The 22,388-nt window shown below is 37.8% G+C and overlaps 2 protein-coding genes across 6 annotated transcripts; both read right to left on the reverse strand.

Annotated features, from left to right (window-relative positions):
• Positions 1 to 211: 211 nt before the first annotated feature.
• Positions 212 to 13,794, reverse strand: LOC106152496 (organic cation transporter protein). 4 transcript variants are annotated; one of them, XM_086994406.1, is made up of 11 exons: positions 13,709 to 13,794; positions 10,511 to 10,720; positions 10,139 to 10,358; positions 4,820 to 4,923; positions 4,433 to 4,587; positions 2,751 to 2,922; positions 2,200 to 2,412; positions 1,686 to 1,909; positions 1,177 to 1,361; positions 853 to 1,007; positions 212 to 506 (listed from the first exon to the last, which is right to left on the reverse strand). In XM_086994406.1, exons 2-11 carry the CDS (start codon positions 10,699 to 10,701, stop codon positions 434 to 436), a joined length of 1,692 nt encoding a protein of 563 aa, XP_086850532.1. In that variant the 5' UTR covers positions 10,702 to 10,720; positions 13,709 to 13,794; the 3' UTR covers positions 212 to 433. The 4 variants fall into 4 exon arrangements, with proteins under 4 accessions (XP_086850532.1, XP_086850533.1, XP_086850535.1 ...); XM_086994407.1 differs by lacking the exons at positions 10,139 to 10,358; positions 10,511 to 10,720; positions 13,709 to 13,794 and adding exons at positions 6,883 to 7,102; positions 7,262 to 7,525; positions 7,982 to 9,096; XM_086994409.1 differs by lacking the exon at positions 1,177 to 1,361.
• Positions 13,795 to 17,261: 3,467 nt separating this feature from the next.
• Positions 17,262 to 21,468, reverse strand: LOC106152502 (organic cation transporter protein). Of its 2 annotated transcripts, none has more exons than XM_086994337.1 (7): positions 21,301 to 21,468; positions 20,858 to 21,029; positions 20,089 to 20,301; positions 19,511 to 19,734; positions 18,877 to 19,061; positions 18,240 to 18,391; positions 17,262 to 17,657 (listed from the first exon to the last, which is right to left on the reverse strand). In XM_086994337.1, the coding sequence occupies exons 1-7, from the start codon at positions 21,350 to 21,352 to the stop codon at positions 17,573 to 17,575; spliced, it is 1,083 nt and encodes a 360-aa protein (XP_086850463.1). In that variant the 5' UTR covers positions 21,353 to 21,468; the 3' UTR covers positions 17,262 to 17,572. The 2 variants fall into 2 exon arrangements, with proteins under 2 accessions (XP_086850463.1, XP_086850462.1); XM_086994336.1 differs by having other exon boundaries at positions 18,237 to 18,391.
• Positions 21,469 to 22,388: the final 920 nt, after the last annotated feature.

Below are 22,388 nucleotides of genomic sequence, written 5' to 3' on the forward strand. Positions count from 1 at the left end.
ATTTGCACCTGTGAGGTGATCATTTGTATATAAAAGCACGTGGAATTGAAGGTGGATCAACCGTTTTGACGAATAGCGTACATTGCCTTCAGTTTGGGAAATCGAAACTTGCAGTCGCAACCCAAAAATTGAATTAAATGTGCATAGGCTGCTGCTTTTTCCAAGCAACGTACTTTTTAAAAATCAATATTTACAACCTTTAACCATTTCACTTTATTTCGAACTAATTTATTTCCGACAAGATATTCTAGCAATAACCGTGTACACTTTTCAAGCAGAGGACAGCTGGGTGGTAACGTTTTTCCTATGAAAAAAAAAGAAACTCTTGCAGGAGCGTGGTCGGTGCCAAAAAGCGTAGAAGCCAGAAAAATAGCTGTCAATATCTTGTGAAAATATGTCAATTTCCCTGTAGTAGATACCAAGTGCTGTTATCTCACAGTAGAGAATTTTCCTTTATTACCGAATGTTGCTGATTCCCGCTTTGACAGCTGCTGCGTGGCCGACGGCTACAAAATATAAAAAAGAGTGATTCCGACAGATGAGTAGTATCTACGAATTTTGATGCGATTGCATTCTATCTCACCACTATCTTACCGGGGCGAGACGGAAAGAGAGAGACACAGAAACGTCAATATTATAGATTTCTTTGCGTGCGCGCGTGAGAAAGAGAGAGGGAGAGAGAAAGTGAGAGAGTATGACACATGTAAATATGTTTTCATTTGACGTTTTTTCGAGGCTGAACTCACGATTATAAATACCCATTTTTTCTTATATCAACACATATTTCAAAATAAGAAAAAAACTGACTATGGCGGTTAAAAAGTAGAACATCTTCATCGAAAAATCACTTACTACTTAAAACTGTTTGCGACTGCTACAGTTTCGGGTAGATCTGTGTTTGCTGTCTCCGGCAAAGGGATTGTAGATACTGATGCAAATATGGCCGCGGCTCCAAATATCACAAGTGGCAAGGTATCCTCCCCAATACCTTCCACTTGAATTTCTCTCTGAATTAAACAGATACAAATAAATATTAATATAAATCAATACAAATTCGAATTATCATTATTTTTAATAAATGAAATATACAAATGACAACCGATCAAGCTCAAAAGCATATTAAATGACCACATACGAGTAAGACATTTCTGATTATTAGTTTTGTTCTCAACTGACCACGATTACAGGAGAGAGCATGGATCCAAGATTGGCAGACACTATAGCCAGACCCAAACTGAAGTTTCGGACAACGGTAGGGAATATTTCAATACTCCAGATATATATGATATTATAGCCTGCAGCGACGCCAAACTTCCCAACCGTGGACAGTGTGATCTTTATGTAGTTAATAGATTCCAAATCTAAAATATAACATGTAAGAGGCACAGTCAGCACTCGATACACTAAATTTTAAACTTGACTATTTCTACTCCAGCATATGAGCAACCACTTTATTTAGAGAGTCCACCAGGCAGGCACGATTTAATTCAAAACAACCGAATTGTCTGGTACTTGTATTTTGGCAGCAATTTACTAGCAATTCATACTTATGAAAATCAACTTTAAGGGTATGTAACTGGTGGTTCAAGATCAAGATCTTTACTATTCTGCGTTTAAAATAATATCTGACGATTGTTTGGCCCATATTTAAGAATTATACAGGGATATAATTATAATAGCATTACCATTATTAGCGTATAACTGCACAAGGAGAGACGAGAGACATGCCAGGCCGCCCACTACCATACATATAATGTATATCTTCTTCCTTCCAAATCTGTCGATAGTGAAACACAATGCATACGCAGGTAATTCCACTATAGAGAGGAGAAAGAAGTTGAGGTAGAGATTTCCAGACATGTTCCCTGCGTGAAGATTTATCCCATAATACGTCATATCCAAGACAAACCTGAAAGTGAAAAGAATGGGTACCTTTACACTGGCACATATCTACCAAGGGAAACCTGCAAGTGAAAAAAATGGGCACCATAGCACTACCGGATGGATCGTTGTGCCCCAGGATTTCCCTTTCCCTAGCACTTATGGAAAATGCTCCCATTTTTGTGAATATGTTGTAAGGCCTACATGTATAATTTATTTACTTGCGACGTCAACTGGATCTTGTTATAAATCTAAGCTAGGACACAGTTTGAAATCGAAAATCAAAATGGCAGATTTGCCAATCATAATAACACATACCAGTTAATGTACAGAAGCAGCATTTTGACCACCAGTCGGGGGGCATGAAGAAGAGCTCTGGCACTTGAAATTGGAGGTTCCTTGATTTCAACTTTTTCTACAAGACCCCGAGGGAGAGCAGTCTTGTTTATTCTCGCGGTACGCCTTAGAATTGTCTCAGCTTCTGAATGGCGTCCTTTGGTAAGCAACCATCTAGGTGACTCGTGAAGAAACCTGCAACCGATAGAAAATATTTATCAAAATATTCTTTGATTCGGATATGCAATGTGGCTATTTCAGAAGGACACATGAGGCATTGGTGTGAAAAAGAGGACACAAAAACAAGACACTATATTCCAAAACAAGACTCCAAACAATGCAAGGTTCTTAAGTATAGGTTAAGCACTTTTTCAGTTCATTTTATGTATAGTTAATCATGTGGATAATTGTGCCCTTTTTATCAAAATATTCTGTTGAAGTGTCTCTGTTATTACTCCCATACATGTACATCTGTATAATGTGAGGCTAATTTATCTTTTGCATTTTGATAGTCACTAAATTGCATTACCTACCACAACATTACAAACGCTGTTAGCAGAAATGGGGCAACCACTACCGTCAACAGATGGCGCCAGTCTCGAAGAAAGTAGGCTATTCCAGTAGTCACTGCCCCGCCCCCCGCATAAACGACTGCCAAACCTGTTCCTACCAACATTCTTTTGCTCGGACCCACCATCTCTAAAGCTGTAAAAGTCGATTTTACAATTGAAGGGAACTTCAGTGCTTTATTTTTATTTATTTATTTATTTTTTTTTTGATAAATGAAGTTATTCCTATAATGAAGTCATGCTGAAAAGGCATATTATTTCTAAACAGACTTAACGACATTTCCCCAGATTTCCCCAGACTGACCAGTGGCTGAACACCCCCCCCCCACCCCCATTCTCAATGTCGTAGCATGAGTTAATTGTACCAGTCAGTCATGTTCCAAAATCATTTGTGAAAGGCCCGAAAAGGTAGTTTTCTTATATTCTTTAATTGAGCGATTAACAATGTTATCAGCAGTGCAAGAGAAACCGAAAAAATTAATAAATAAAATAAATAAAAAGAAAGATTAATAAAAAATATCGCATCTTATGTAGTCAAGTCATGTTTTAGTCTGCTCGTGTCCGAAATCCGCACCGACTACTCGTACATATACTGGGTGCGTACTATTTTATATACCACGCTCGGTGTATTAATTTTTGGACCTCTGACCACAATTTCCGCCAAGAAATCTGTTGAAAAGAGAATTCCAGGTCCCAGTTTCAGAAAAAAAAAAAACTTAAGTAGGGATCCCTGACTAAGAGTAATTACGTCCGCACGTCACTAAGTCCTGTTTCACGAAAAATCTAAAAAGCCGCTCAGGTCGTTTTTTCTTAGCTGCTGGTCGACGAAGTCTGTAGCCTCCTCGGTAGCTGCCTGAATTCGTAAATTTAAGCTCAACTAAAACTCTGTAAATAAGAGCACAATCATCAAAACTTTCGAAAGAATATACCCTCTTCAACAATAGTGTTACATTACCTTTGAATGTTAATGAAATTTATTAATTTTCAAAAAAAAAAAAAATAAATAAATAAAATGAAATATCACCAAGTCGATCGCGATTTTTTTTTATTATTATACCTTTAACCGCTAGATGTCCGATGGCAGCGTTCCAAGACAAGCTAATGTTTTACAGTGACTTTGAAGCTGTATCAAAATTGAACTTATCAACAGCGTTCAAAAACTAGCTTTGTTTATTTTTGGACGCTTACTCTGTACTGTCTCTGGCTATCTTACTGTACTCTACACTGTCGTACTTGTAACTTTAAACTTAACTGGCAATTACTGCGCAGAGTTGCTCTATTTATTCATTTCCAAAAGTGGACGACCTTGATTGGTTGACTGCCACTTTGATTGGCAGGCAGAGGGAAAGTGGGTGACCCACCAGACACTGCAAGCCCCTGTTTAATAAACTGATACCGCTTACAAGCAATTCCAACTTAAAGTTCAAAGTTCAACAACACACTAGCTGAATGTAAAAAAAATGCTATAGCTTACTGCAGGAATTAAAGGCTATGTGTAAAATCGTTACAGTACGTATACCGTACCACAGGCAGTAAAAAGGGTCCGCTTTTATGTATCGCAGTCATTCATCAAGTCAGTCTGCCCAGTGCCTTCCCAAGCATATTACATGTACTAGTATTCTAAGCGTATCCCATGTACAACATACCAAATGTGCTGGCCAAATTATACAAGTTGCTCATGCCAAAGCCCAACATAAACCGCATCCCTACACTCCACTCGCAGGTTGGGGAAAAGGCCCATGCTATTCCTGCAAAACCACTGACACTCAACCCAAGAAGCAGCGCCATCTTCCGTCCAACACTGAAATATTACGGCTTTGTACTTTCATATTTTTTATGAATGTAACCCAATATGAACAAGATGCATGTACTTTATTATGGAGATACAATGAAAATATAATTTTTTTTTTAATTTGCCCACAAGACCTTTTTGTATTATTTAATGTAACCAAGATGGTAATGTTATACATATACATGCAACGCCATTCAAAATCAACTCCAGTACATGTACATATATCAAATATAATACCCACCCGTCGGACACCACACCAAATAACAGTCCTCCGACCAAGTGGCCCATTACATTGAAAATATAGGACTTGGTCAACTTTGACGAGTCGTCACAAAGGAGAGTGAACTATATAAAAATGGAAACGACAAAACCAATTAGCCCCTGCAAAAATTGTCTGAAATGTTTAGTGATCTTAAATATTGGGTTTGAAAAGGGCTTTACATTACATGTCCGGAAGAATGATTTCGCCAGTGCTTGCAAAAAGGATAAAGAAGGTTTTAAAAAACGTAAGTGGTTAAATTCAAATACAGACTTAATACCTAATATGGAATATATTTATCATTGTTTTGTTTTTGAGTGCAGATTTATTTTTCTATTTTTATTTTTATTATTTTTGCTTTATTAATCAAGAAAGTACTGGGTATGTCATTGAGTGAAAAAAATGTCCAGCCTTCTATTGTGAGATATTTTGGTCAATAATATCAAATATGACATAAGATGCCATTCAAAAGAAAATAACCCCCCCCCCCACCCCCCCCCCACCCCCCCCCAGAAAAATCATATTAACAGTTTGATACCAACTTTAAGCTTCCGGACAGTGATATGCTACACAGTTTAAAAAAATTATAGGAAATCATGAAAAGTAATCAGTAGCGGGTGTGACCTAGCTGCATCAGCCGTTTGCAGCACCCTCACCCTACATGGGCCAGGCGTACCCTGTGACAAGTTTCTCAGAGTTTGGATGGGGATACCATTCGACGCAGTAATATTTGCATGTCGCAGTTCATCACGATTTACCGGCTGATGATCATAGCTACTAATTCTACGAGTTATTTCCGCCCGCAGATTTTCAATATGGGGAGTTTGCAGGACAGGGCAGTTGCTGAACCCCTTGGTTTTGAAGAAACGCAGTGTTTCTGCAAGCTCGATGTGGGGGTGCGTAGTCGTCTTGGTACATAATGTTGTTTCCTGAAGATGGCTTTTCCAAAGGGAAGCATTGTATGCTGTAGAATGTCTCTGTAGAAATCCTGGTTGAGGTTACCTTCTAAAAAACCAACTGGTTCTGGGCACTGACATGACATGCTCCCCACTTCCACTTGCACCATAGGCAGTACACTATCATCGTTTTTGCCTTTTGTACACGTTGGCGGACACGGAATCGACCATCAACCCTAAAATCTCCATATCTGGTCTCATCACTGAAAACGACACGATTCCAGTGGTTTGGCTGCAAACGCACGTGGTCCCCAGTCCATTGCAAACGTCGTTGTATATGACCTGATGTTAACAGTGGTTTCTGTACTGGTTTCCGTGAAAAATAACCGGTTTGCAGTAGTGTCTTGTTAACGAGGTACATTGAAACGGGCGTTTGAAAGACATTCTGCCAATCTCTTCTGAGGAGACTGGTTGTCTCTGTACGACCAGCACGGCACAGTCTAAGGACAAGGTGATCCTGTCTTCTTGTTATGATACAAGGACACCCTGATCGAGGTCTTGGAGTAGGTGCGCCTGTTGTTGCATTTCTTTTGAAGACTTAATTTGCTTACGGTTACCTGATTTATGTTGAATTGCCTGGCAATATGGCTGAACTTTTCTGGCCATTTTCTCTGAGAGCAAGAATCCCATAGTAGGTCGCATTGCTTACATGTAGCTGTCGAACCGTAACTTCTATAAGGTACCAATCAAGTTTCAGAGCGATCCCTCTGTAGCTTCGCGAAATATACTCCAAAGATTGACCAAACCCATGCGTTTTTATACAAGGACGGGAATTGCCGAAAATACCACCCCTCACATTTCTGATCACAAAACATGCAACTGCATGCATCAATTGTTTCGACAGCTGTGTGGTAATTAAGTAACATACCTGGCTACACATGGATTGACACCTCAGTTTCGGATTTTAAAAGTAAGAGAGAAAATAATTATTTCGTAGAAAATTTTATTCACCAAAAATAATATTCCATATTAAGTATTAACCCTGAAGGTATCAAGGCGTTGAACTACAGTAATTGACTTATTCAAGATGATTTTACATGTGCTGATGGAAAAAACACACAAGTAAAATATTGATTTCAGTGAATGTACCTGCATCGGATAAGAATATGTTACATCGGCGGTGTTAAACACCCATTTTGAACATTCATCTGGTTCTGTGATGTCTTGGTTGACATTACTCTGGTGACTAATGTTTGGAAAAACGGTACATTCTTCATCAGATACATTCATGAAGGATATGTCGACCATATTCTGGTGCCATTTCCCCTGGATTTTGAAGGTGTCATTTTGAAGACCAGGTAGTTTACACCTTGAAAAACCAATTGATGAAATACTGCCTGTATAAACCTTTGATCTACAAGAAATTTTACACCAGTGCCATGACCTTCTCCCCTGATTACCACTTGGTTTCCATTATTATTATTATTATTATTATTATTATTATTATTATTATTATTATTATTATTACCTGAAACTGGGTGTGTCCTCTATGAAAACAACGGCTCCGTTCACCATATTTGCCAACATACTTACTATCAAAAACAGCACATAAATCAGTTTTTGGTACTTCCCAAATTCTCCAATCAGAACAAGGATATCGTCAAAGTCCTTGGTGTCTCTGTCACCGCTGCCCTCACCTCCTGCTTTCTTTTCATCCATGCTTGGGTCTTTTCTGCTTCCAGAAAGCAAGAAGATGACCCCTCTGTTTGTTGTTCAAAGCTAACCTCATTTTCTAACAGAAGGGTAAAAACTGATTTAAAAAAAGAAGAAAACTACAAAAGCACTCCGAGAGCGCAGACCTCCGCCAAGGCAGCGGTTTTTTATTATTACTGATTATTGATTGATTGTTGATCCGGATCACCACCAAAAACTAATCTTCTCTTCCTTGGCCCACTTTTGACAGTTCCTGAAAGTTTCATCAAAATCGGTCCATAACCTTTTGAGTTTTATTAATGACAAACAAACAGACAGACAAACAGGTGAAAACATAACCTCCTTGTCGGAGGTAATTAATATGAAATTACAGCTTACAAGGCACGTGCAAGCCACGTATTTTGCAAAACATACGGGCAAAGCAGAGCAACATTGCAACAACAGCTTCAACCGTGAAAACGCAATTTATAAACACTATACACGCTTTCAAAATGACCACAAATGCCAATAAAATAAAAGATCAGAAAAAACTCACGGTGTGCCAGACCAATCCCTTAGAACTCAGGGTGTGCCAGACCAATCCCTTAGAATTACCAGGTCCAAACCATCAGCAGCACAGAAAACACCGTGCCTCGATATGAGAAAGAGGTCACAAGGTCACAAGACGATCTTTCGCGTTTTTTTTTTAGCTTCTAAATTCTATAAAACATCAATTAAGCTAATAAATAGGCCTTGCATTGGAACTTATTTAACGTATATTTTATGTTAATACCTATTAAAGATTCCAATATTAAATGAGATATCTTTTGATTTTTGCCAAGCTATGTAATGTAAAAGCTGTATACAAATTTAACTTATCAACAGCGTTCAAAAACTAGCTTTGTTTATTTTTGGACGCTTACTCTATACTGTCTCTGGCTATCTTACTGTACTCTACACTGTCGTACTTGTAACTTTAAACTTAAAACTTAACTGGCAAATACTGCGCAGAGTTGCTCCATTTATTCATTTCCAAAAGTGGACGACCTTGAATGGTTGACTGCCACTTTGATTGGCAGGCAGAGGGAAAGTGGATGGCCCACCAAACACTGCAAGCCCCTGTTTAATAAACTGATACCGCTTACAAGCAATTCCAACTTAAAGTTCAAAGTTCAACAACACACTAGCTGAATGTAAAAAAAAAAAAACGCTATAGCTTACTGCAGGAATTAAAGGTTTTGTGTAAAATCGTTACAGTACGTATACCGTACCACAGGCAGTAAAAAGGGTCCGCTTTTATGTATCGCAGTCATTCATCAAGCCAGTCTGCCCAGTGCCTACCCAAGCATATTACATGTACTAGTATTCTAAGCGTATCCCATGTACAACATACCAAATGTGCTAGCCAAATTATACAAGTTGCTCATGCCAAAGCCCAACATAAACCGCATCCCTACACTCCACTCGTAGGTTGGGGAAAAGGCCCATGCTATTCCTGCAAAACCACTGACACTCAACCCAAGAAGCAGCGCCATCTTCCGTCCAACACTGAAATATTACGGTTTTGTACTTTCATATTTTTATGAATGTAACCCAATATGAACAAGATGCATGTACTTTATTATGGAGAAATACAATGAAAATATAAAACTTTTTTTTTATTTGCCCACAAGACCTTTTTGTATTATTTAATGTAACCAAGATGGTAATGTAATACATATACCCGGTACATGCAACGCCATTCAAAATCAACTCCAGTACTGACACTGACATGACATGCTCCCCACTTCCACTTGCACCTTAGGCAGTACACTATCATCGTTTTTGCCTTTCGTACACGTTGGCGGACACGGAATCGACCATCAACCCTAAAATCTCCATATCTGGTCTCATCACTGAAAACGACACGATTCCAGTGGTTTGTCTGCAAACGCACGTGGTCCCCAGTCCATTGCAAATGTCGTTGTATATGACCTGATGTTAACAGTGGTTTCTGTACTGGTTTGCGTGCAAAATAACCGGTTTGCAGTAATGAGGAGATTGGTTGTCTTTGTACGACCAGCACGGCACAGTTTAAGGAGAAGGCGATCTTGTTGTGATACGAGGACACCCTGCTCGAGGTCTTGGAGTAGGTGCGCCTGTTGTTGCATTTCTTTTGAAGACTTAATTTGCTTACGGTTACCTGATTTATGTTGAATTGCCTGACAATATGGCTGAACTTTTCTGGCCATTTTCTCTGAGAGCAAGAATCCCATAGTAGGTCGCGTTGCTTGCGTGCAGCTGTCGAGCCGTAGCTTCTCTAAGGTACCAGTGAAGTTTCAGAGCGATCCCTGTGTAGCTTTTCGAAATACTCTTCAAAGATAAACCAAACCCGTGCGTTTTTATACAAGGACGGGAAATACCGAAAAGAACACCCCTCACATATCTGATCACACAACATGTAACTGCATGCATCAATTGTTTCGAGAGCTGTGTGGTAATTAAGTAACATACCTGGCTACACATGGATTGACACCTCAGTTTCGGATTTTAAAAGTAAGAAAGAAAATAATTATTTCGTAGAAAATTTATTCGCCAAAAATAATATTCCATATTAAGTATTAACCCTGAAGGTATCAAGGCGTTGAACTACAGTAATTGACTTATTCAAGATGATTTTACATGTGCTGATGGAAAAAACACACAAGTAAAATATTGATTTTAGTGAAGGTACCTGCATCGGATATGAATATGTTACATCGGCGGTGTCAAACACCCATTCTGCACATTCATCTGGTTCTGTGACGTCTTGGCTGACATTACTCTGGTGAGTAATGTTTGGAAAAACGGCACATTCCTTATCAGTTACATTCATGAAGGATATGTCGACCATATTTTGGTGCCATTTCCCCTGGATTTTGAAGGTGTCATTTTGAAGACCAGGCAGCTTACACCTTGAAAAGATAATTGATTAAATACTGCTGTATAAACCTTTGATCTACAAGAAATTTTACACATTTGCCATGACCTTCTCCCCTGATTACCACTTTGTATCAATTATTATTATTATTATTATTATTATTATTATTATTATTATTATTATTACCTGAAACTGGGTGTGTCCTCTATGAAAACAACGGCTCCGTTCACCATATTTGCCAACAGACTTACTATCAAAAACAGCACATAAATCAGTTTTTGGTACTTCCCAAATTCTCCAATCAGAACAAGGATATCGTCAAGCTCCTTGGTGTCTCTGTCACAGCTGCCCTCATCTCCTGCTTTCTTTTCATCCATGCTTGGGTTTGTTCTGCTTCTAGAAAGCAAGAAGATAACCCCTTTGTTTGTTGATCAAAGCTAACCTGATTTTCTAACAGTAGGGTAAAAACTGATTTAAAAAAAGAAGAAAACCAGAAAAGCACCCCGAGAGCGCAAACCGCCAAGGCAGCGATTTTTTTATTATTACTGATTATTGGTCGATTATTGATCCGAATCACCACTTGTCCTTTTTTGACCGTTCCTGAAAATTTCATCAAAATCGGTCCATGACTTTTTTAGTTATGTTGATGACAAACAAACAAACAGACAGACAAACAAGGGTGAAAACATAACCTCCTTGTCGGAGGTAATAAATATGAAATTACAGCTTACAGGGCACTTGCAAGCCACGTATTTTGCAAAACATGCAGGCAACCCGCACGAAAACGCAGTAGATATTCCAGCGCAGTAGACTACTAGATCATACTGGAAACACGCTTAAAATCTGCTTCGATTTGGGAGCTAATTAGCATATTATTATATTATGCCTCTATTACGCTGCTAATCTACTGCATTAATGCTCCTCTCTGTACAAACCTATGTACTTTTTGGAGTAGAAATTCAGTAGGCTATACTGCATTTCTACTGCAAATATGTTCCACAAGAAGTAAGGAATCAACACGACAGTTATTATCGGCGTGTGGATTGACTTGTGGATTGTTTGTTTGTCTGTCTGTCTGTCTGTCTGACTGTCTGTTTGTTTGTTTGTTTGTCTGTCTGTCTGTTTGTTTATTTGTCTGTCTGTCTGTCTGTCTGTCTGTATTCCTGTTTGTTTGTTTGTCTGTCTGCCTGTCTGTCTGTTTGCTTGTTTTTGAGGGAGGGTTAACTATGACTACCAATGCTTTTTAAAGTCTTATTTATTTATTTTGTTTTTGTTTTTGAAAATCTGTTTTGATTTTCAGTCTTTTTCTCATCTTATATGTAAAAGTGCGCTTGCACTGAAGTTTGTTCCAGTGAATTATTGGGTTGTTTCATTAAGCGGGTATACAAATAGTTTCGCTAAGACGAGCAGTGGACACAGTCCGTATATGATCGCTCAAGTGCCATTGTACTCAAACAGGCGTGAGAAATATATGTCTAAATGGTTTACACTCCAAACAGTAAATTTTGGGCAACTACAACTTACAAAAGAGATTGTCAACAGTGAGGCTTACTCGCTTTCTGACTACTTTATAACTTACAATAGATTGTATCAACAACGATGTACCTTATAACTTACAAAAGCTCGGGTCAACAGTGAAGCTTACTTGAGTTCTGTCTTCCTTGTAGCTTACAATAGATTGTGTCAACAATGATGTGGGCAACTTTGGCTTACTCGATTTGGGATTTCTGCGTACCTTATAGCTTACAATAGAGTGTGTAGCTAACTCGGCTTACTCGCTTTCTGACTACTTTATAACTTACAATAGATTGTATCAACAACGCTGTATCTTATAACTTACAATAGCTCGCGTCAACAGTGAAGCTAACTCGATTTCTGACTACCTTTTAACTTAAATAGTCAGTGTCAATAGTTCTTATAATAATACTTATAGTTCAAGCCTGTATGTTGGGGTATTACGGTTGACAGTAGAGAGTGTTAACATCAGTACCTTGACTATTTATGAATGAGAGAGAAGTATGAGAACCAAATAGTAAGTATGAGAACCAAAGTGATATTGTGTGGTTCACAAATTTAAGCAGGATTACCTTAATTCTCATCCCTAACTCCTCCTCCTCATCATCTTGTTTTCCCCTACACCTCCTTACTCTTCTTCCTCCTGCTCCTCCCAAGATGATGATGAGGAAGAGTTAGGGATGAGAATTTAGGTAATCCTGCTTAAATGAGGAGGAGGAGGGTGTACTTCCTCTTTCCTTCACCATCTCCTCCTAATCCTGTTATTCTCTACACCTCCTTACTCTTCCCCTGCCTCCCTACGTGTACCTCCTCCTTCATATTGAATCCAAGTGTTTGTGAACCCACACTCTACTGTCAACCGTAATACCCCAACATACAGGCTTGAACTATAAGAATTTTGGACACAGTTATTGAATTCACTATTGACACACACTATTTTAAGTTAAAAGTTAGTCAGAAATCGAGTTAGCTTCACTGTTGACACACTCTATTGTCGGTCAAAGATGTCCAATGTGTAAGCTTAAACTCTAAGAATTTTTTGATACAGCTACTTCAATCTATTGTAAGTTATAAATTAGTCAGAAAGCGAGTAATCCTCACTGTTGACAATCTCTTTTGTAAGTTGTAGTTGCCCAAAATTTGCTGTTTGGAGTGTAAACCATTTAGACATATATTTCTCACGCCTGTTTGAGTACAATGGCACTTGAGCGATCATATACGGACTGTGTCCACTGCGCGTCTTATAGCGAAACTGTCTGTATACGCGCTTAATGAAACAACCCAATAATTCACTGGAACAAACTTCAGTGCAAGCGCACTTTTACCTATAAGATGAGAAAAGACTGAAAATCAAAACAGACAAGATTTTCAAAAAACAAAGAAAAAATAAATAAGACTTTAAAAAGCATTGGTAGTCATAGTTACCCCTCCCTCAAAAAAAAGCAAACAGACAGACAGGCAGACAAACAAACAAACAAACAAAGAGACAGACAGTTAGACAGACAAACAAGCAAACAGGCACACAGACAGACAGACAAACAAACAAACCTACAGACAAACAAACAAACAAACAAACAAACAGAAAAACAAACAAACAGACAGACAGACAAACAAACAAACAATCCACACGTCAATCCACACGCCGATAATAACTGTCGTGTTGATTCCTTACTACTACTTCCACACCACTACAGCGTTAATACTTCTTTGCTACATCGATACTACTGCATTTTCGCGTGGGAAAGCAGAGCAACATTGCAACAACAGCTACAATAGCTTCAATACAATTTTCACCGCATACAAACACTATACACGATTTCAAAATGACCACAAATGCCAATAAAATAAAAGATCAGAAAAAAATCTCACGGTGTTCCAGACCAATCCCTTAGAATTACTACGTCCAAACCATCAGCAGCACAGGCAGAAAACAACGCGCTTCGATAACGAGGTCACAAGATCACAAGACGATCTTTCGCGTTTTTTTTTTTTTTTTTTTTTTTTTTTTTTTTAGCTTCTAAATTCTATAAAACATCAATTGAGCTAATAAATAGGCCTCGCATTGGAACTTATTTAACGCATATTTTATATTAATAACTATTAAAAATTCCATAACCCAGATTTCTTTTGGTTTTGCCAAGCTACATGTAATTACTTTATTTAAAAAGATTAATTTTTTACAATATTAAAAAATTCTATCGTAATTGTTTACTACCATTGTAACAAGATACCTTTTCAAATCAAACACAGTTCTCTTTATGGCGGTTACAGGTGTACAACTTATATCAGGTGAACCAATGTCTGACCTTTTTAGAGTGAGTAGGTCTTAAATGGTTTAGGGGACGCGTTACAAAAATTAAATTACGAGGCGCAATGTTGTGTTTAATCTTCATGCGTGTCCAAGTAGGTCATGTGTATAGAACTTGTTTTAAGAACATGTAACGCACCAACCTGTGTGTAAGGACACTCCAAGTGGTCTGTTTTAATCGCCTTGTAGCAAAGGAGTTAATTATTTTTCTTAACCTACACGAGACAGTCATCAAGATAGTAAATGTAGTCTAATGGTCTACTTAAAAAGAAGCTACGTTCAGTGTTATGGAAAGCATAAGTTTGGCCGCTTTACTTGTTTAGAAGTGGTTATTTGTTTATTTCAAAAGGTGTTACGTCACGGTAAAATATAAAATAAAAGTACTAATAAAGAAATAAACATACGATGCACTAGTGTTGAGATTGTTGTTACTCGATCTACAAGAATACCATGTTCGTCGTGAAACTGATCGCCACTGAGGCATTACAAGAAAATGTGTAAGTCTACAGGGTTACTACTTAATATGGAATATTTTTTATCATTGTTATTTTTGAGTGCTGATTAAATATTTTTTGGCTTGATTCATCAAATAAGTATATCATTGAGTGAGAAAAATATCCAGTCTTCTATTGTGAGATATTTTGGTCAATAATCTCAAATCTGACATAAGATGTCATTCAAAAGAAGAGAACACCCCCAGAAATCCATATCAACAGTTTGATGTCAGTATTAACTTTAAGCTAAGATATTAAAGAAAATGATAGCCTCCGGACAGTGATATGTTACACAGTCAAAGAAATCATTACAGTAAATCATGAAAAGTCATCAATAGCGGGTATGACCTCCAGCAGCCGCTTGCAGCGCCCTCATCCTATATGCCATACCCTGTGACAAGTTTTTTAGAGTTTGGATGGGGGATATCATTCCACGCAGTGATATTTGCCTGTCGCACTTCGTCACTATTTACCGGCCGATGACCATAGCTATTAATTCTCTGAGTTACTTCCGCCCACAGATTTTCGATTGGGTTCATTACTGGGGAGTTTGCAGGCCAGGGCAGTTGCTGAACCCATTGGTTTTGAAGAAAAACAATGATTCTGCTAGCTCGATGTGGGGTTGCACAGTCATCTTGGTACACAAAGTTGTTCCTGAAGATGACTCTTACAAATCGAAGCATTGTCTGCTGTAGAATGTCTCTGTAGGAACCCTGGTTGAGGTTGCCTCCTAGAAAAACCAACTGGTTCTGGGCACCGGCATGGAATGCTCCCCAAACAGAGACGTTACCACCCCCTGCTTGCACCCTAGGTAGTACACAATCATCGTTTTATGCCCCTCGCACACGTCGGCGGACACGGATTCGACATTCAACCCCCCAAATTCCATATCTGGCCTCATCACTGAAAACGACGTGATTCCAGTGTTTTGGCTGCAAACGCACGTGGTCCCCAGCCCATTGCAGACGTCGCTGTATATGACCTGCTGTTAACAGTGGTTTCCCTACTGGCCTTCGTGCAAAATAACCGGCTTGCTGTAATCTCTTGTTTACAAGGAACTTTGAACGGGCGTTTGAAAGGCATTCTGCCACTCTTTTTTGAGGACACTGGTTGTCTTTGTACGACCAGCACGGCGCACTCTAAGGAGAAGGCGATCCTGTCTTCTTGGTGTGGTACGCGGACACCCTGGTGGAAGTATTGGAGTAGGTGCCCCTGTTGTAGCATTTGTTTGGAGGACTTTACTAACGGTTACTGAAAAATGTTGAATTGTCTGGCAATGGCTGTCCGTTTCTAGCCATTTTCTCTGAGGCCAAGAATCCCATAGTAAGCTGCGTTGCTTAGCTGTCGAAGCATATCTTCTCTAAGGTACCTGACAAGTTTCAGAGCGATCCCTTTGTTGCTTCTCTAAATACACTCCAAAGATTGACCAAACCCATGCGTTTTTATACAAGGGCAGAAATTGCCGAAAAGACCACCCCTCACATTTCTGACCACAGAACATGCAACTGCTTACATTAATTGTTTCGAAAGTTGCATGGAAATTAGGTAACACACCTGGCTACACCTCAGTTTTTGATTTAAAAGAGTAAGAGAGAAAATAAATACTTTGTAGAAAATTTACTCGCCAAAAAATAATATTCCATATCAAGTAGTAACCCTGTATGTGTTTTTCTCTTATTCACCTCTCTCTTTACTCTCCCCACAGGGTACCCCCCCCCCCAAATACAAACTCTGCTAATTGCTTGATTGCTAAATTAAATCACTTTACATTATTTTACATAGTTCTACATATACAATTATCAGGTATAGTACTTGAACAGAGGTTCAAAATAATATCAGATATAAGTCAATGGAAGATTGCAGATTTAATCTGGAGGGGAAGCAAATCACTAGGTATTTAGAGAGGGTTAGGATGCATCAATATTACTCTTTACATGATAATTATACCTCTTCGGGAAGTCCAAAACTAAACACGTGGAAGACACCAATTATCACTCGGTGCTCGAATTCACGTTGTCCTACGCAATCCGGTAGCCAGCTATCGCTTCCAAGATGAGACGCACTATAAATACCCAACGTTTCACACTGAACAGTATTTGTACGATCGGCAGTATCAGCCCTTTTATTGCATATATGAAGAGTGCGACCAGATCTAAAATCACAGCTTTGCATATAATCTAATAAATAAACATAAAACAGTGGCATAAAGGGGGCAAAAAGGACAACTAGTTCTTCCCTTTAGTACCGGAGGTATCCCCCCCCCCCCCCCCCCCAATCCACTCCATCCCTAAAAAATAAGAAGAGAGTATACTTGGCTTACGGACTAACTAAGAAGTGGAAAAATTAAAATATATTGGGGAAATGCATAGTACAAACATTTCAATTGATGGTATATACATTTATCTTTTTATTGAACTTGGAAGTCATCTCGTTGTAGATTCTTTAAACGCTGCATATAAAAACTTCATGTTTATGTCTTAATCATCAAAACTTCTATATTTTGTGTTGATTGAGCTCTACACAGTGTCTAAAAGTAAAGAAAGTCAATATTTCGTGTCGATTTCAGTGGATATAAAAATATTGTGACGACTGTTCGTGGTAATTGAGGATTTATCAAATATCGTATTGTATAACTTTTATTTCATGAATTTTGATAAAAACAAATACTTTTTCTTCTATAACTGTTTTCCAAATATGCATTTTGAACCTGCGTCGCGTCAATATTAAATATAGACCCAAGAAGGCCTTTGTGCTAATAAGGTCCCTAGATGGCACGTCATTCAAGACGGTCCAAATCCAAGATTCTCTAACGCAATTGATGGTCGTTGTCATCACACTAGTAGCACTTACTGGGTGGATAAAAGAAGAATCGCCTTTTTTGTAGCACTGAACTACAATTCTTCTTGTCCGTGTCTATCGACAGCCCTTTCATTACAAGGCAGTATTCTCCATAATAATGCTATGAACCTGTGACCGATTCCCGTTTTGATAGGCAGTGGAACTGCGTTGGCGGGGGCTACAAAATGGAAAAGAGAAATTTAGGTAAATAAATACATAGTATTTGAAGTATTTCACCCCTCCCCACACTTACCTTCGTCTCCAATGCAGAGTGCTCTGTCCATGAGTATTGACGCCGGGGTTTTGTACATATTTCATCTTGAAGGGATAATAACTCTTCGTTTTGGCCAAAAAATGAATTTTCTTGGAGTAAACAACAATTTTTCCCATCCTCTCCCATGCTTACCAATGGTTAATGAATCCATTTTTACATTCAAAGTTAGTCCCTGGTTCTTTTCTAAAAAGTTTTTTTTTTTTTTTTTTTTTTTTTGTTAAAATCTCTTAAGAGATTATAACAGAGTATAGACATTAATGGAGGTCACGTGATCTGAAGACAAGCTCAGATATCAGAATAATAGCTATAACTGCTGTTTTTGTCGTAAAACAGAATATATTATATTTCAATGAGTTATTCACAATGTTTTTATTGTGAAATATAGATCTCATACGAAGAGTTATTATCCCTTTAAGATAAAGGCATATATTTTATCTATAAGATTATACATGTACATGCAGATAGCAGCGCAAAATGACTTACTACCTGAAACTGTTTGCGTCTTCTACGGTTTCGGGTAGATCTCTGTTTGCTGTCTCCGGCAAAGGGATGGTGCACATTGTTGCAAATATGGCCGCGGCTCCAAATATCACAAGCGGCAAGGTATCCTTGCCAATACTCTCCACTTGAATTTCTCTCTGAATTAAACAAATGGAAGTGAAGATGTAGATACATGTAGCAGAAATTATAATTACTTCAGTCAAGGAGGTTATTTATTTACCTCCGTTTGTATGTTTCTTTGTTTGTTTGTGTGTTTGTTTGTCATTAGCCTGGATGGGTCTTGATGAAATTTTAGGGATAAGTCAGAAATCTTTTACCTTTTAAGTTACTTCATTTTTGTGACTATATGTGATTGAGTTCAACATCTGAATGCAAGAACTGTTTTAAGGTTCTTCACCTTTGCGGGATAGGGTCAATCGCATTGACCAGTTGTGCAATGAATCTACCACAAATCATCAAGGCAGACCTTATCAAAGGTCAACGCTCTCTGATCCATTTTTTTAGTTATAATGATGAACGAGTGAAAAATGCAAACAAAGAAAAAAGCTCTTAAACAAACTGAAAAATAAACACAACATGCAAGGCGTCTTGAATCGACTTATAAGTGTTATTTTCAGCTCACCACGATGACAGGAGATAGCATGGTCCCAAGACTGGCAGACACTAAAGCCAGACCGAGGCTGAAGTTCCGGAGGACCGTGGGGAATATTTCAACACCCCAAATAAATATGATGTTATAGCTTGCAGCGATGCCAAACTTCCCGACTGTAGACAGTGTGATCTTTATAAAATTGGTAGATTCTAGTTCTGAAAGACAATATGCATGCTTAACAGACACATTTACATTCGATAGAATAAACCAAAACTTAAAACTGTTTTACATATTTGAGCTACAGGTACGCTTTCTATGTTCAGAGTGACAAAAGTGCACAACTTTTACATTAAAATATTAGAACTTCTTGATTACATTTTTAAAGATTACATTTTTAAAAGTCCAGCTGTTCGATTTAGTTAGTCATTTACTATATTGAACAAGGCGCTTAGATGACTGTAAAGTCTGGATAGACAGAACTTATGCCATTAAGAAAAACAAAAAATACAGTATTACAAATGTTGTTTTGAGGTAATTAAAGCCAGTATATGTAATCAAAATAACATTTATAATATAAATACTACAACTTTTAATATTATTACTACTTGTAATAATAATGATAATTTATTATTATTATAACTATAATTTTTATAATTGTTATTACCGTTATTTGCGTACAACTGTACAAGGAGAGACGAGAGACATGCCAGGCCGCCCACTACCATACATATAATGTATATCCTCTTCCTTCCAAATCTGTCGATAGTGAAACATAATGCATATGCAGGTAACTCCACTATACAGAGGAGAAAGAAGTTAAGGTAGAGGTTTCCAGACATGTTCCCTGCGTGAAGATTTATTCCAAAATACGTCATATTTAAGACAAACCTACAAAAGAAAAAAATTACATTAACAATAGCACATACAATATTATTTCTTTTTTATTTGGGGCTGGAGTCGGGCAAGGCTTTACGAGTACGAGAAGCAAGACAATGATACAGTGGCAATTTGCCGAGGAAAAAAGGACACAGGTAGATAGGAGTGTCCTTTATGTCCTTAATAGTGTCCTTAATACAACAGTTGTAACATGTTTCCTTGTTGTACAGTATTTTTCAGACCAATCATTCACAAAGCTATTTGTATTCACATCAATTTGGTTTTGATGTACATATATATACATTTAAAAATGCGTTTATGAAATGTACATGTAATAAGTAATTTAGCCAAACATGTCACACACACCAGTTGATGTACAGAAGCAGCATTTTAACCATCAGTCTTGGCGCACGCAGTAAAGCCCGAGCACTTGAAGTTGGGGGCTCGTTGATTTCAACTTTTTCCACCAGACGATTGGGAAGGGTAGTCTTGTTAATTCTCGCTGTACGTCTTAAAATTTTCTCAGCTTCTGAATGGCGTCCTTTAGTAAGCAACCATCTAGGAGACTCGTGAAGCAACCTGAGTGACAGAAATATATTTGACATACCGACATTGAATCCGGTAGTAGTCTTTCTTAAGGGCATGGTCCACAAAAAGTTTGGCCTTAATGTTAATACCAACCGATTTTCAAACGCCATGTGAGGTTATGTGACGTAACATGACAATAACCAGACATACAATGTTAAAACAAAACAATTGAACGCATGTTAAGTCCAAGAATCGCTTCTTGTTGAACGTAGCTGAGGACAATTGAAAACTATGAGTTATGACGACAATCTGAAAAGGCAAATTAAGGGTCGGTAAGTCGGAGGGAATACTATTAACACTTCGTAAATTTCGTTACATGTATGAATTTGGCGGGAAAATCCTGGCTAGGAATGATTTCACATTTTCCAATGTCTTTTCTGTGTATTTTTATTCATCCGTGTGAAAACATTGTACTTTGTACCTTTTTTATTTACATAGCCCATTAAATGAAAGATTTTTTATAAGTAAATGTATTATTTGGAATATGTATATTGTTTTTCTTACATATAAATTTTGATAGGTGTTATACATGAATTGCATTACTTACCACAACATTACAAGAGCCAGTAACAAAAATGGCGTCGCCACTGCTATCTTGAGATAGCGCCAGTCTCGCAGGAAGTAGGCTATTCCTGCAGTAACTGCCCCTCCCCCCGCATAAATGATCGCCAACCCAGTGCCCGCTGCCATTCGTTTGCTGGGACCCACCATCTCTAAAGCTGAAACGGGCGATCATGCAGTTAAAGACATCTCTTTTTTCACAGAAATTAAATTGAGCTAAGTTATGAAAACTGTTGTCATAATCAGCCTACAAACCTGCACAACGTAAAATCAATATGCTACCTATAACCTGTGCAATTCACTTGCGTTAATTAACCGCATCTCTACTCTGTCAGTTTATAATCATACGGACAACGTATCAAATGTGCTGTTCAGTTTAATATATGTAAATGCACTGCATTTATTTGAAAGAATAGTTTAAAAACGTACCAAATGTGCTGGATGTTATGTACAAATTGCCAAAGCCGCTCAAGAACCGCATCCCTACACTCCAGTAGAAGCTTGGTGAAAAGGCCCACGCTATCCCCGCTAACCCACCGACGATCAACCCAAGAAGCAGTGAAAACTTCCGACCAACACTGAAAATCAAAATCTATATTTTTCAGATTTTTGATGAAAGTTGAGCAAAATGTTTAATTATTAGTGAAGAACATTCATAAATATAAAATCAATAACTTCCCAGCAGACATAGTCGCGTTGGATCAACGTTATAAACAGGTTGATACATTAAATTGCCGTTGATCTATCTAAATTCAACGTAGAATCAACGTTGATCCAGCCACGTCAAAACACCGTCATAATGTGACGTTGACTCAACGTTGTATTTTGGTCATTGACACAACCTTGAGGACATGGATTGTAATTTAAAATATTAATTATTGAAAACGTGATACTTTGTTTATCAATACTGTAACTAAATTAATCAAAATAATAGAAATAAGTGTTTTAAAGTAAAAGTGACAGTTGTTTTGTGTCTTTAGTGAACTAGTGAATTTCCTTAACTTGTTATTCAGAAATACATTCCAATAAACTTCCTTGCAAGGTCAGCTAACACTAGGATGAATAAGTTGCTGTAAATGTGATTGAGGGAAGTTAATAAAGTTGACAGTTCTCGGTACCCTTTTATAGATAGGTTGAGGTGACTGTGACTTTGTTATATATATATATATATATATATATATATATATATATATATATATTAATCTAGCCATCAAACATGACCTACTGCTAAACACATCCAGGCTTTTAGGGTGTTCCATGCTTAGGTGCAAAACATGCTTAGGAGCTAAATGCGTTGAAAAAATCAGACAAAGCAGGCACTTGGATGTTTTTACAGTGCACGTTATAATTGTATGCCTGTGTTTTGTACCAAAAATAAAAACATTTCAGGTCATTTTAATGTCTTTTCATGCAAGAATGTTGTCTAACAACTGGGGTTGATACAATGCTGTTATCTGACGTTGAGTCAACTTTCAAATACAATGTTTATCCAACGTATTATCAGCGTTTTGGTTTAA

The sequence above is a fragment of the Lingula anatina genome, chromosome 8, assembly GCF_051362555.1.
Source record: "Lingula anatina isolate TDL-2025a chromosome 8, LinAna3.0, whole genome shotgun sequence".
Taxonomy (NCBI): domain Eukaryota; kingdom Metazoa; phylum Brachiopoda; class Lingulata; order Lingulida; family Lingulidae; genus Lingula; species Lingula anatina.